This window comes from Colias philodice, chromosome 18, assembly GCF_061535455.1.
Source record: "Colias philodice isolate Cphi_HAF_F1 chromosome 18, ilColPhil1 Martin Lab GWU primary, whole genome shotgun sequence".
NCBI lineage: Eukaryota > Metazoa > Arthropoda > Insecta > Lepidoptera > Pieridae > Colias > Colias philodice.
This window is the reverse complement of record NC_143103.1, coordinates 4,556,604-4,571,837: the sequence shown is the minus strand read 5'-3', so window position 1 is coordinate 4,571,837 and position 15,234 is coordinate 4,556,604. Positions and strand designations below refer to the sequence as shown.

At 34.5% G+C, this 15,234-nt stretch overlaps 1 protein-coding gene across 1 annotated transcript in view; it reads left to right on the top strand.

Annotated features, from left to right (window-relative positions):
* LOC149480383 (dynein beta chain, ciliary-like) overlaps window positions 1–15,234 on the top strand; it is a 39,583-nt gene that overhangs the window by 9,928 nt on the left and 14,421 nt on the right. Inside the window, exons 11-50 of the mRNA XM_089706873.1 lie at window positions 128–319; window positions 584–718; window positions 836–969; window positions 1,203–1,392; window positions 1,499–1,600; window positions 1,785–1,938; window positions 2,303–2,498; window positions 2,713–2,803; window positions 2,904–3,153; window positions 3,745–3,890; window positions 4,200–4,320; window positions 4,735–4,875; window positions 5,004–5,098; window positions 5,178–5,348; window positions 5,597–5,766; window positions 6,086–6,305; window positions 6,772–6,936; window positions 7,158–7,331; window positions 7,425–7,573; window positions 7,873–7,996; window positions 8,736–8,866; window positions 9,059–9,173; window positions 9,252–9,476; window positions 9,658–9,844; window positions 9,921–10,099; window positions 10,216–10,411; window positions 10,493–10,703; window positions 10,807–10,948; window positions 11,325–11,481; window positions 11,679–11,919; window positions 12,002–12,203; window positions 12,293–12,517; window positions 12,597–12,935; window positions 13,031–13,179; window positions 13,393–13,611; window positions 13,723–13,960; window positions 14,071–14,263; window positions 14,428–14,605; window positions 14,710–14,838; window positions 14,918–15,137. Of these exons, the coding sequence (XP_089562999.1) occupies window positions 128–319; window positions 584–718; window positions 836–969; window positions 1,203–1,392; window positions 1,499–1,600; window positions 1,785–1,938; window positions 2,303–2,498; window positions 2,713–2,803; window positions 2,904–3,153; window positions 3,745–3,890; window positions 4,200–4,320; window positions 4,735–4,875; window positions 5,004–5,098; window positions 5,178–5,348; window positions 5,597–5,766; window positions 6,086–6,305; window positions 6,772–6,936; window positions 7,158–7,331; window positions 7,425–7,573; window positions 7,873–7,996; window positions 8,736–8,866; window positions 9,059–9,173; window positions 9,252–9,476; window positions 9,658–9,844; window positions 9,921–10,099; window positions 10,216–10,411; window positions 10,493–10,703; window positions 10,807–10,948; window positions 11,325–11,481; window positions 11,679–11,919; window positions 12,002–12,203; window positions 12,293–12,517; window positions 12,597–12,935; window positions 13,031–13,179; window positions 13,393–13,611; window positions 13,723–13,960; window positions 14,071–14,263; window positions 14,428–14,605; window positions 14,710–14,838; window positions 14,918–15,137 (6,996 nt within the window). The remainder of the gene's footprint in view (window positions 1–127; window positions 320–583; window positions 719–835; window positions 970–1,202; window positions 1,393–1,498; window positions 1,601–1,784; window positions 1,939–2,302; window positions 2,499–2,712; window positions 2,804–2,903; window positions 3,154–3,744; window positions 3,891–4,199; window positions 4,321–4,734; window positions 4,876–5,003; window positions 5,099–5,177; window positions 5,349–5,596; window positions 5,767–6,085; window positions 6,306–6,771; window positions 6,937–7,157; window positions 7,332–7,424; window positions 7,574–7,872; window positions 7,997–8,735; window positions 8,867–9,058; window positions 9,174–9,251; window positions 9,477–9,657; window positions 9,845–9,920; window positions 10,100–10,215; window positions 10,412–10,492; window positions 10,704–10,806; window positions 10,949–11,324; window positions 11,482–11,678; window positions 11,920–12,001; window positions 12,204–12,292; window positions 12,518–12,596; window positions 12,936–13,030; window positions 13,180–13,392; window positions 13,612–13,722; window positions 13,961–14,070; window positions 14,264–14,427; window positions 14,606–14,709; window positions 14,839–14,917; window positions 15,138–15,234) is intronic.

Here is a 15,234-nt window from a genome sequence, read left to right as displayed (position 1 = left end):
CCTCATCTGAAAGGAGCTTTTTTATAATTTGCCAGTTTTATAAGAATTGGAAAAATAAAAACCTTGACCTTTTTAATAATTCAGTCACGAAAAAATGTGGAGATAAAAAAAAAACAAACTCCTACAGATTCTAGAGGAATATACGATAATCTACCAAAACCTCGGCAACATAACGTACGACCCGGCGGACCCGGAGGACAACAGGTTCGAGGGCGATTACGCAAAGCACAAGTTGGTGCTGGACGACGTGGACCAGCGGCTCGCTTCGCTGTTCACGCAGGGGCTGGATGAGTGCCATAATCTGGAGCACTTCTATAAGGTGAATATTCGAAAGATAGTAGAGGAATACATTGAAAACTACCAAAACCTCGCAAAAATTACATATGACGCCAAAAATGGTCGTCGCTATTCATGCAGGGCATGGACGAGAACAATATGGAGATTTTCTATAACGTAAATTTTTCTCAGATGCTAGAGCAAAAAAGACAGCGGCGACCAGTCGCCGCTTAGTTGTATATAGGTTACAATTTTACAATGTAAAGACATTTGAAGATAGATAACTAAAAAGTTTATTTTTTTCCAGTTCTTCCAAATTATTGGAGATTTATTCCATCGTCCAATTATTAAGAATGAACTCAAACCAAAGCTACCAAGACTTCTGGACTTTATGCATTCAAACATGGATACTGTGAAGGAAATATTTGATGAAGAAATGTCGGTAAGACATGTTTTCCAACTACCCACATTAATTAGATATAAAATTTATGATTTTAGATTACTTATAGATTTTTAATACATACATAGATAGATTAAAATATGTTCAATATTATTTTAGAAATTAACGAAAGGTCCGGAAAGGCCAATGGTCGATCCCTATTTACCGCCCGTGGGCGGTATGTTGTGGTGGATCTATAAACTGCGCAGGCGTATCCAAGCTCCGATGGAAGATTTTATCATGTTTGAAGACCCGTATGCATTTTTCATTTACAGTTTTTCTCTATAAATGATTTCTAAAACTTCTTTCATATCTGTAAGATATTTTATTTTTCTTGTAGTTGTAGTTCTGACAACTTTTGTCTTTGCTTTAATACGGAAAGGTTCCTTAAAATATTGGCAGGCTTGTTTATAGTGTTTCATTTTCTTAATTTATATTTTGTTAAGTTCTTATTAACTTGTATTCTAATAAAGCTTATGTCCATCAGTATAATCGAAACGGAATATGCTCTATACATGAAGCAAAAACACAATGAAATGTTGGGCTATTTGAACGTGCTTGAGGATCGACAGTTCAAGCAGTGGTGCGCTACTGTGCCGAATATTTGCAAGACGCACTTGGCCAAAAACCTTATTTATAGAGACCCGCCGTTTGTAAGGAACAACTTTAGCCCTGAGGTATCATAATTTACTGTACTTGGTAGGGATAAATCTGGAAAACTTTTATTAATCATTCTGACACACAATATGATAATTCATGCTTCAAAAAGATTATATATTGTAGTTGGTGATGTTACTACGCGAAATGCGATACATGAAATATTTAGAAAAACAAGGAATTCCACCTGATGGATTGGAACTCTTTGCTAGGAATGAAAAATTACAGGTGAGCTTTTAATACATCTATTTTACATATAGCATTAGTTTTGCAGCTTCCGTTTAGCTTATCTATCAGTTAAAATGATATGTATAAAAATTTATATCAAGTATCAAAATATAGGCAAACCAGGACATTATCAGCAGGCGATAAATCCAGTAAAAATGTAAATATGTATATTCTCTATTTCTAGTACGATATGAATCGTCTAAATCGAGCTATTGCTTGGTACAATGCAATAAGAGAAGGGAGTCATGAAACAGAAGTTGCTCTTATTGAGAAAGAGATCTCTGCTATTGACCAATTGCTGGGCAGAGGGGTTGAAGAACTTACGTGGAATGATGACTGTATGTGTTTTGATAAAGTTTTATTTATTGATTTTATTTTTAAACTTATTGAAATAGTTTTAAACTTGCCAGTAGACCAGTCACAATGAACTTTGTTTTAAACTTCTATAAGGTATATTTATTGAATTAACCACTGGTTGATGTAATTTGAGCATATTGCTGCTTGTTATAAGATAGCAAACAGAGATAATGCCTGATGGTAGACTAAATGCAATGATCGATGACATTTTAATAAGCACCAAAAGGTCTAAATGGGGCGTATAAACAAAGCTCTTCGTGTATTCTGTGAATGACGTTTTTAATCCGCCTAATAATCTTATACCTAATTTTGGTAATAATAATATAACACATTCAAATAAAACAGTCACAGAATGGATGGCGGAAGTGTACGCAGCCATTAACACGCTCCAAGAGCGTGTGCTGACCGCACAAAACAATGTACGACGAGGGCTTGGTGATATCTCCGCGTGGGGTGATAAGCCATTGCACAATCGTAAAGAAAACCCGGATAAGATGGAACTGCTTGCTGTTAATGAACGGCTGCCGAGGCTGTTGAAGAGGTCTGGTTGCTTGGGATATCTTTTGAGCTATGTTTTTCAAGTTTTGCGCAAGAGGTCTAGTGGAATTTTTGATTTTGATATTTTCTGGTTGAAGCGTTTTGTGGATGAACGAAAAAATGTTTCTTAAAAAATTAACACCCTAAAACAGTATTTCAATATAGAAGGTAGATCATTTTAACGCATTAGACACATAAATTAAAAAAAATGTTTACAGGCGTGCTAAAATTTTGGAAAGTCATCAAGAGTTCCAAGACATCCTCAAAGTCAATTACAAGCTATTTTTCAATATAAAAGAAGAGGAAGAGGTTAGTATATTTGATAATTTGTTTCATACAGATTTTAATAATTAATTTTAAACTTTCTTTTATGGAGAAAGATATTATTAACAAAGTTTTTAACATTCAGTCTGACGAAGAAGAAGAGGAATTAGAAGAAGTAGACGAAGCCACACTCGATGAGGACGAAAGAGTTGCTCGTGAACGTAAACTGAGAGAGATCGAAGAGCGGCGGGAGGAGAAGAGACTGGCTAGAGAAGAGAGAGATAGAGAAAAGGCGGAGATTGCGCAAGCGAAGTTCGAGAGGAGGGAGGCTAGGCGGCTTAAGAGAGAGGAGAAGGAATCTGCGAAACGCGAGCGGCAAGAGAGACGTGATGCAGGTGGGTACTGGAGCTTTTTCATATTGTATTTGTCATATTGTACTCGATTCAACCATTTTTTATGTACTTCAAATAATAGGTATTACTTCTGTCCGTTACGCTATCATGCTGAACCCACTAAACCAATTTCTAGATAATTTTTCACGTTTATCATAAAAAAAAATGTGTGCGTGTTCTAGTGTACACACGTAAGAAGTGAAACTTCTTTATGGCCTTATTTTTCAAAAAATAATTTACTATATGCAACTTTACAGAAATACGTCAATTACGCGTGGTAGGGATAAAAACAAGATGGCGCGTAACGGAAAAATGTCATGCGTAACGAAAAAATGTTACTGTTTTTACTGTTCTGTGGTTACACTAAATTTTTTTCCAACCCCGATAAAGAAGTTTCACTTCAAAACAATTTTTTTTAATATGAACTGACTATATAAATTTATAAACTGACTGTCAAAAAAATACGTGAAGCTACGAGTGGAAAACTAGCAATAAGTGACCAGAAACTGCGCATGCAATGTGAGGGGATTGGTTAATGTCGTAAGGATCGAATTCTATATTAAGTATATTTTTATTAACAAAATTACACACCAGGCGAAGAAGTAGATTCGCCAGCTGAAGAAGAAGAAGAGTTAGACCCAGAAGAGTTAGCTGATATAGAGGAGGAGAGGAGGGAAATGGAGGAAGAAGCGTTTAGGGCTGAACGGTGGCCGGCTTACGTGAAATATATTGATGCTCTGGTAAGTACGTGAAGAAAGATGTGTGGTTATGAATTTAAATGTTTCTATCATATATGTACCCAGAGTATGATAATGTACCCGGATATTTAAGAGGAAAGACTTTTCTTCTTTCTTTGAAGTAAACAAACTAATACTAATAAGTATTAATTAACTATTCTGAAAACTCTATTTGTTTTCATTCCAAGTTACCGTGTGGAGAGTCAAGGCGATAGCTACTAAAATTTTACTTTACTTAAACTTTCTTTTATGAAAGGATAATTTTCAACAGTTAAAATAAAAATACATTATGTATCATAATATAAACATTAGGTATCCAAGCAAGTGATGAAGGCGATTCAATGCAGCCTCGACTTGTTCGAAAAGCAAACGGATTTGGAGAAAGGTCCTCAAGTAGCATTTATGGAAGTGGTGGCAGAACTAAAGGATCCTGGTTTGTATATTGTTCTTAATATTAAATTATATTGTTTTATTATGTCGTTGTACATGACCGCCTCCTCGGTACAGTGGTTGACGCGTGAGCGTAACACCGAGGGGTCCTGGGTTCGATTCCCGGTGGAGACGAAGAAAAAAAAATGTCTTGGTCTGGTAGGACACAGAAGGCTGATCACCTACTTGTCCCTAAAGAAAATCGATCAGTGAAACAGATGTATAATGCATCTGCCCCTTACCCCACTAGGGGACATGGGACTTCACTTATGTCGTTGTACTTTCTTGATGCTTAGTAAAAAATGTAAGTATATTATGAGGTGTAATTCAGATTTTAGTGGATTATGTGCAGTGCACTATTTGCTTGTATAAGTAGTAAGTAATTACAATTCTAATTTAATAAGTAAACGATTTGCAGATATTTCATTCACGCCATCTTTAGAAATCAAGGATGCAGATGGACTTTACGATACAATGATCGAGATGATGAAGGACATGTTCTTACAAGCCACTCTTTTTCCACGAATCGATCCTATTGTGCCTATTGCAACTTATGAGGGTATCTAGAAATTTTGTTTCTCTTTCTAATGGATTAGTATTATGTTTTGTACTTATTTCTTTGTTTTATATTTTTGATAATATTGCCGTACTAACATTATTAGCTACTAATAGATATTTTATTAACAGATGATATAGCTGCAGAAGAAAGCATGATCGATCTCTACCATGACATATCAAAGAGGATAGAAAATAGCATTATAGATGTTGTTCAATACGCTTCAGTAAGTACCAAATCTACATAACATTTGGAAGATTTTTGGAAATCCTTGAATTTTGTATTGCTAAACTAATTTTGTATAGAAATATGAAAAATACACTCCGCTATGGATGGAAGATAGGCAAGAAGTATTGGCCGGTTTCTTGAAGTATGGCAGAGTAATTCCACCTGAAGAGTTTGATAAATACAGATATGATAATAATGGTCAGGATCCGCCAGAGTGTAAACCTAAACTCGAGGAGTATCAGAAAGAAGTATGTTTTTTGTATAAAAAGTATGTTAAATTGCGTGTTTGGTTTATACCAAATTTTAATCACTATTATTAGTATGTATTTAAAATAGAATTAATATTTATAATTGTGATAGGTTTGGTTTCATAATATAAAAATAAAGCAGATTATTTTTGCATACATATCTGATGCTTTCGATTTATTTTTCTTCAGAACAGCTTGGAATGCAAATACTTTTTTTATAAAATATTCTAATCAATTAATTGTACCAGATCGACAAATTCAACACTTTATATGACGAGGTGGCTGCACTACCACCCAATTACTTGTGCAATGGTTGGTTGAAGTTAGATCTGAAACGACTCAATCAAGCGATCATGAACATTATTTGCAAGTGGAGTAATCTCTATAAGCAAAACTTGAAGGACCACGTTCAGACGAGGTAAATAATAATTATATCGATTGTATTATTAATAGTCTAAATACCGCACATACAGTGTCGTTTTTTCTCTATTTCTTATTCAAATTCAAATCGATCTAGTAGTCTTTGAGTTATATCTATAATGAAATCTTTCCTCTTTATTATTTTTTTGCCACCATCAGCACCTTAAGTTGAAAATTTTCATAGGCGGAAGGTCGTTTGCAGACCTTACGCCTCTAAAAATGTATTGCCGACGTTAAAAGTTATGGGATAAGGCAATAACCCATCCCTTTCCTCTGAAAACATATTGAACTAATCATACTTAATATAAAATTAACAGTCTGGACGACCTAGAGCAGTTCATAGCGTACGCGACAAAGGAACTATCAGTGGAACTTGGTGATGATGACTACGAGGGTCTGCTCAAAGTGATGGGCGTCCTCAACGAGGTGAAGGCCAAAGCAGATGCTGGTACGGAACAAATGTTCGAACCGCTCAGGGATATCATATATGTGCTCAAGGAGTATGGGGTCGACTTTCCGGAGGAAACTTATGAACAGGTGCGTAAATTGAAAGGTACATGCGACGTTTTGATTGGTACCAGAAGAGGGGGACAGAAAACTAACTTTATTCAATGTAAAGTAACGTAAAAATAACATTATTGATAAGCTCAGCATATTCCAATGAACTTTTTGATCAAAATAAGCTCTTTTAAAATATTTATACCATTTCTTTAATTATAAGGTAACGGGATTTTTGACAATGATAAGAATGGTTGATATGCAGGCCTAATTTATTTTAATGTTATGTTTATTAATTAAATTTATCATGTTTATTTCTTGCTTCCATTTGGATTTCAATAGGAGCCTTCAACAGCACATAAATACCTGGTACATACTTTGGTAAGAATAGTCTAGAAAACCTAAAAAAGAACAAACGCAATGATTGGCTTAGCACATAGCTTACAGTTTCATACAAGTTTAATAATTAAATGGTTCGTATAATTAAGTTGAAATATTTGGTTAGTTGGATGTTCTGCCGGAGAGATGGCGTAATTTAGTGAAGTTGGCAACGGTACAGAAGAATAATGTGGCGCCATTACAAGCGGCTCAAGCGGCGCTCATTGCGAAACGAGTGGCCCTTATTAATCTGAGACTTACTATGTATAGAGACCAGTTCAAGATGAAGGAGGTTGGTTATTGCTTTGGGTGAATGTGGTAGTTAGTTGATAAAAATGTATTATTTCGTATTGTGCTTTTGTTTTTGTTAAGTTTTTTGCTCGCTAGAATATTTCAATAATGTTGGTAGGTCGGTCAAGATTAGAAGTCAGAGAATTAAGTATTTTTGTTTTTATGAATACGTTTTTTAGTTTTTTGTTTGCCCTGAATGATTGTTGATCATTTAATTTTTAGGTATTCCTTGAAACGTGCAAAGAGCCGTACAGAGAAATAGACAAAGTGCATTTGGAGCTCTTGCAGTTTGAGGACATAGTGAGCGGGTTGAGAAAGAGTTGTGCGTTATTTGATATTCAGCCGCCAGATGACAAGTTCCTCAAACAATGTCGGCGGGAACTTAAATTAATAAAAGTAATTATGTATATTATTATGACAATACATATCTCTTATATACACCTACCTTCTTATAATATAAATAAAAAACTTAATTTATGTACGTTTTAGCAATTGTGGGATTACTATTATCTAGTAATGGGTACAATAGAGTTCTGGAAGAAATCACCGTGGAAGAAAATCGATGCCGATGGTATGGATCAAGAATGTAAGCGATTCACTAAAGATCTGCGTCAGCTGGACAAAGACATGAGAGTATGGTAAGATTAATAGACTAGCTTTCTGCCTACGGCTTCATCCACGTCTTCATAGAAATCCCGCACAGTTCCCGTTCCCGTGATATTTCCGGGAAAAATCGATCTTTTTTTCCTTTATCGTTTGTTATGTCTTTATAAGATTTATAAAGCTTAAGCTATCACTGTATAAAGTTTAATCCGAAGCGGTTCAATGGTTGAGGCGTGAAGAAGAGACGTCTGTCTCAGACAGATTTACCTTCGCATTTCTTCTATAGATGATTGACCAGAAATTAATGTACCTTTAAATGATTTTTCGTATTCAGGGAACCTTACATATCTATTGAAGGAACAATTAAGAACTTAATGACTTCTCTGCGAGCGGTTACCGATTTACAGAATCCGGCTATTAAAGATAGGCATTGGGTTGAACTAATGATGGCCACTAAGGTAGGTTGATTTATAGAGAAAAGTAAATATTTCGTAATATTTTGACTACACTTGGTATTTTTCATTCGTTAGCGTTGCGTTGTTGAATTAAATAGATCTTATGAGATAATTTTTGTTGATTTTATTTAATAGACTATTTTTGTTTTCATCATATCATGTAGAAAGCTGTTCACTCAAATCTCATTTTAACAAAAACCAGTAACGGTCCTATAAAGCCTTTACAATCGAGCGAAAATGTATTCAGAGGAGTGTCAGTAAAACAAATTTTGGACGATTTCAAATCTCTCGATGGATTTAACAAAACAACAGATACTGAGGTAATCGACGATAAAGATAAAGAACCAGTCAGACGAGAATATAAAAAATACCTACAATTGCAAGATTTTAGAAGACCCAAGTTTCAAGAATCGATCAAACTCAATAAATCGTATTCATATCATGAAATTAAGGAACAAGGTTTACAAATACTGAATACAAGACGATATTCTCAACCGAAAGCGTGTAGCTCTTCTTATATTCTTTCAGAATTCATTATGTAGATATCATGTCATTCATTAGATAATGTAAATATGTGTAAATAAATATTTAGTTGTAATTTAAACGATACCTACTAAAAGGTGAGATATTAAATGTGATTTTTAATTTCTTTACGCTTTTATTTGTGTCATCGGTAACTTACCGACAGTGATCAATAAGTATTTTCAAACATATAGAATATTGCAAATTAATGGTGTTTTAGGTAAAATTCCATATCGATGATGATACGACACTAGCAGATTTACTTGCACTCAACCTACATAAATATGAAGAGGAAGTTAAAACTATAGTTGATAAGTCTGTCAAAGAAGCTGCTATGGAGAAAACACTCAAGTAAATACTTTATTACTATTTACATGATCCAAGTTATAGTTAGTCGGATAGTTATTATATTGTAATTTCAACCGATTGTACAAAAAAAAGCGAAGGGGGTTTACACCAATTCTTACCATCCTGAATTTTTCCCGTCAATCTTTACCGCTGTTTAATTTTGCTATAAGATAGTTATTTTATTGTAATTTAAAGGGAATTGGAAGCTACATGGGCTATCATGGAGTTCGATTATAGCGTGCATGATAGAACAGGTATCAAATTACCCAAAGCTAGCGAAGAACTTGTCGAGACTCTTGAAGATAATCAGGTAATGAGTTTATTAATTGATGGCTTGACTGATCTTAAAAAAATAAACAATCAATAATAAATCAATGTTGTGAAACAGAATCAAGTACAAAACATGATGTCATCGAAATTCATTGGATTCTACGAAACAGAAGTCACTGCTTGGCAAAAGAAACTTGGTACAGCAGATGCAGTTATCGCCATTTGGTTTGAAGTGCAACGTAAATGGCAATACCTTGAGAGTATCTTTGTGGGCTCTGATGATATACGTGCACAGTTACCAGAAGATTCCAAACGGTTTGATATGATTGACAAAACGTTTAAGGTAAGTGATGGAAAATGAAGTCATAAATTTTCTTAAAGTAATTTAAATGAAAAATAAAATTGTTCACATGTTAAATTTTCCTATCAAGCCACACAGTACTTAACATGTGAAATATGTTTGATATGAATATGATAATTTATATAAATTGTTACAAAGTTATATTTTGTGAATATTTTTCAAGGAATTATTGAAAGACATCGGAAATACCCCCAATGTGGTTCAAGCAACCAATAAGCCTGGATTGCTAGAAAAACTAGAAGAATTGATGAATTCACTTAACTTGTGCGAGAAGGCACTCAATAATTATTTGGAAACGAAACGCTTGGCGTATCCTCGTTTCTATTTCGTGTCTTCAGCAGATTTGCTCGGTAAATATTGAATCAAAATGCGAAATATTTTTATTAATAATACCTTCACACATTTCATTATTTAAATTTATTTTAGATATTTTGTCTAACGGAAATAATCCACCTGCTGTGGCTCGCCATTTGTCAAAACTTTACGATAATTTGGCGAAGTTAGTGTTCCCCAAACCTGGCAGCAAGCATGCTATTGAGATGATATCCAAAGAAAATGAGGAGCACGTGCCATTCAAAGCACCATGCTGCGATTGTTCTGGAAAAGTCAGTTTTCTGCTTTGAAAAATGCTCTTTATTCTGCAATTCTAAACATTCGATAAAATATTTACTATGGTGGTGGTCATCATTTATGGATTTTTAAAGAAATTAATTATTTCTAGGTCGAAATATGGCTAAATAGAGTGACGGATTGTATGCGTTACACCTTACGAGATATATTTGAGCACAGTGTAAAATCGTATGAGGATAAACCTCGTGACGAATGGGTATTTGACTGGCCAGCTCAGCCAGCTCTTGTGGGCACACAAATTTGGTGGACCACGGAAACTAATCAAGCTTTTGAAAAGCTTGAAGAAGGTGAATCTATTTCATATGATTATAATTAAATAATAGTATTTAGTAGTTTCGCAAAAAATTTAACTTTCTTAACATCAATAGGTTACGAGGGAGCGCTCAAAGACTATCAGAAGAAGCAAATTGCGCAATTAAATGCCTTGATTGTTCTTTTACTCGGAGACTTGACTGTTGGTGATCGTCAAAAAATTATGACCATCTGTACCATTGATGTACATTCGAGAGATGTAGTGGCCAAACTTATTGTTGCCAAAGTTGAAACATCGAATGCTTTCCAGTGGCAGAGTCAATTGAGGTAAAGACTTAATAAAAAGATCGAACGTATTTCCTATTATCTCTTTTTCCCGACTGCGACAGAATGAGGGTTATTTACTTATAAAAATATTTTCATTGTTTAGACATCGATGGGATATGAAATTAAACAACTGCTTTGCTAATATTTGCGATGCCCAGTTTCTTTACGATTACGAATATCTTGGAAATACGCCACGTCTTGTTATTACTCCTCTGACCGATCGATGCTACATCACATTAACTCAGGTAAAAAAAAGACGGGTTGCACTCCGGGAGTGCCGGCAGAAGTGAAAACTTGATTATTAACGTTGAGCATGTTTGATATCCATCCGTCTTACGCTTTTTCGATCAGTCACGTGTCCTGACGCGAGTTTAAGATTTTATACCCAACGCCGCTAAAGAAGTTTTCACTTCAATAATAAGCACACAGTTATCAGTTATGACTACCCAATATGTAGTGTATTTTATTATATTATGTATTTTTTTACTTTCACTGATTCTTGATGGTCCATAAGATCAAAAGTTTGTTTGAATCTTTATTAATATTTCACTCACATCGGTATGACTGAAATTTCGTGAGTACTACAAACAAATTATAATAAAATTAATTTCACACAAACAGAGTCTGCATCTCATTATGGGTGGTGCTCCAGCGGGTCCCGCGGGTACGGGTAAAACGGAGACCACCAAGGACTTGGGAAGAGCACTCGGTATCATGGTCTATGTGTTTAATTGCTCTGAGCAGATGGATTATAAGTCTTGTGGCAATATTTATAAAGGTAAATTACTAGTGTTACTGGTTAAACGTTGAACACATTTATCGCCAGTAATTACGTTAAAAAAACACATGTACAAATTTTTCAAATTTTTCGTACCCAAAAAATTTTTATCCAACGCTCCAACTTATTATGAAATAGCCTAAATTTGTGTCTGAGAGACACGTTCCAATTAATTATTTATTGTATTTGAATTCTAGGACTTGCCCAAACTGGTGCTTGGGGTTGCTTTGACGAGTTTAATCGTATCTCAGTGGAGGTACTTTCTGTAGTATCAGTGCAAGTAAAAAGTGTTCTAGATGCTATAAAGGCAAAGAAGAAGAAATTTGATTTTATGGGTGAATATATTTCACTCATACCGACAATAGGTATGTTCATTACCATGAATCCTGGATACGCTGGAAGAACTGAACTGCCCGAAAATCTAAAAGCATTATTCAGGTAATATTGAAGTTTGCAAGACATTTATATGCTGTCACTTAAATATGATGTTATATTTTCTTAAAAATATTATTCGTCACAGGCCATGTGCTATGGTGGTACCGGACTTCGAACTAATTTGTGAAATTATGTTGGTCGCTGAGGGATTCCAAGAGGCTAGGCTTCTAGCGCGTAAATTTATTACTCTTTACACATTGTGTAGGGAGTTACTGTCAAAGCAAGATCATTATGATTGGGGATTAAGAGCTATTAAATCAGTGCTCGTCGTTGCTGGTTCGTTAAAGGTATTTTTACTTATTATAAATGGAAATACATGAACAATGTGAAAGGTAAACTTAATTTGATATTCATATGTATATGTTCTTACAATTAGAGAGGCGATCGTTTGAGACCTGAAGATCAAGTGCTAATGAGAGCATTGAGAGATTTTAATATTCCCAAAATTGTAACGGATGATATGCCTGTCTTCATGGGTCTTATTGGGGATTTGTTCCCTGCTTTAGATGTACCTAGAAAACGTGATTTCGATTTCGAAAAGAGTCTCGTCGCAGGGGCAATATCTATGAAATTGCAACCTGAACCTGGATTTATTTTAAAGGTATTTCTTACTAAATCTTGGAACATTTTCGTTTTAATGTGAAGTAAAAATTATCTTTTTATTTAAATAATTTTAACAGATGGTGCAACTAGTTGAGTTATTCGCTGTGCGACATTCCGTTTTTATAGACGGATTTGCGGGAACAGGGAAATCTATGGTGTGGCAATGTCTTAACAGAACATACCACATGTTGAAAATGAAACCTTATTACAATGATCTCGACCCTAAAGCAGTGACGAACGACGAATTGTTTGGTATAATTAATCCTGCAACTAGAGAGTGGAAAGATGGATTGTTTTCAACGATTATGAGGGACATGGCCAACATGCCTGGTGATGGGCCAAAGTGGATTGTCTTGGATGGTGATATTGATCCAATGTGGATCGAAAGCTTAAACACATTGATGGATGATAATAAAGTTTGTACTCCTAGTATTTTTAATTTGATTTCTTATAAATAGAAAATGATTTTGGGTGGTGTAATGATACTGTATTATATTTTACTAATTACTAGGTATTGACACTAGCGAGTAATGAGCGGATAGCTTTAACGAAATCAATGCGTCTGTTGTTTGAAATTGCTACGTTACGTACGGCGACTCCAGCTACTGTGTCTCGAGCTGGTATTCTTTATATCAATCCTCAAGATTTGGGGTGGAATCCGTAAGTAGATTTAAAGATATTCGTAGGATTTTATATTCATAATATTTGATAAATAGATCTCGATTGTTGTTCCTGGATAAATTGATGTTGCTATGTTCTTACCACTTTTTCACTACTTCTTACCACTTACTTTTTACTACTAACATCGCTTATTTATCAAGTCGAAATTGTCAAACTACGTCGACATTTTTAATCATAAGTTTGTTTCTAAAGTTTTGTAGCGTCCTGGATAGAAACCACTCGTGATGATGAATCAGAGAAAGCAATGTTAACAGTAATGTTTGATAAATATATACCGTCACTACTCGAATCGTGCAAAAAGTACAAGCGAATCACACCTTTGAGTGAACTACAGCAGATACAGCTTACGTGTTATTTGCTTGAATGTTTCCTCAATAAGAGTTTACTGCCTACTGATTGTCCAAAAGAATGGTAAGAACAATGTTGTTCATGTAAATGACTTTTTTTCATAATAAAATGTTAAACTATATTTAACATTTAGCTCTTTACGTGCAAAATGTTTGAGAATTTATAATCTTTAAGGTATGAAATCTATTTCGTATTTTGTATCGTTTGGGGATTTGGATCTGGCTTGTTCCAAGATCAGCTCGTCGACTGGCGTAATGAATTCAGCAAGTGGTTTTGCAATGAATTCAAACAGATCAAATTCCCTTCTACTGGAAATGTGTTTGGGTTTTTCATTGATCCAGAGACGAAGAAATGGTTGCCATGGACTGAAAAAGTGGAGTCATTTGAATTGGATCCAGATATACCTTTACAGGTAAATGGAGTATTTTTATTTGAAGTTATAATTTTGCGTCAAATCGAGAAAATGTTGTACCTTACGCTTTATAATATCGTTCGCTTTTTAAAAGATTTTTCTTATTTCAGTCATGTTTAGTATCGACATCAGAAACTACCCGCATTAGATTCTTCATGGATCTCCTGATCGCTAAACAAAAACCAGTAATGTTAGTGGGCAGCGCGGGCAGTGGAAAGACTGTTAGCGTTGCTGCTAAGCTGAACTCATTGTCTGATAACTTTGCTATCACTAATGCACCTCTTAACTTCTATACTACGTCAGGTACTTTATTAAAATTGTGGTTAATAGTGACTATACTTTTTATTCCTTATAGAGCATGTGTTTTAATTGTTTCTAAATCTTAAATATTGTAATAAGCAAAATCTACGTATATGAATTATCGCATCGTCAGATAAAGTAATTTTTCTCAATCATACTTTTTATAGAAATGATCCAGAAAGTTCTGGAGAAGCCTTTAGAAAAGAAGTCTGGTCGTAATTTTGGTCCACCGGGTAGCAAGTTTATGATATACTTTGTTGATGATTTAAACATGCCGGAAGTAGACACGTATGGCACTGTGCAACCACACACCCTAATAAGACAATTTATGGATTATAAACATTGGTAAGAAAATTTATACCTTTTACTTGGGGAAAATTGATAGCTTTAGGCATGCAGCAACTTTAGTACCAAGATAAATATTTCCTATATTGTTATTTCGTTTGCAGGTACGACAGGCAGAAATTGACACTGAAAGATATTTCAAATTGTATGTTTGTCTCTTGTATGAATCCAACTGCTGGGTCGTTTACTATCGATCCTCGATTACAGAGGCATTTCTGTACGTTTGCAGTCAGGTATGATCTTTTGACTTTTTTATGTTTTTTTTATTCTGTTATAGTATTGAGTCTATTTTACGTCTATTTTTTATTACAGTTTCCCTGGATTGGACGCATGTTTCCATATTTATAAGCAGATTTTATCTCAACATTTAGGAAATCCGCTTAACAAATTCGGAATAGTAGTACAAAAGTATGCAGAGAATCTTGTCAATGCTGCTTTGGCGTTACATAATAAGCTAGCCTCTACATTTTTGCCGACAGCTATTAAATTTCACTATATATTCAATCTACGCGATCTATCTAATATATTCCAGGTATTGTTTTTTTCTTAATGTCTTTAAAATTTAGCAAATTGAATTTAAGTCAATGAATTTAATGAGATTAGTTTTAAAGTAATCTGTAATACAAAGC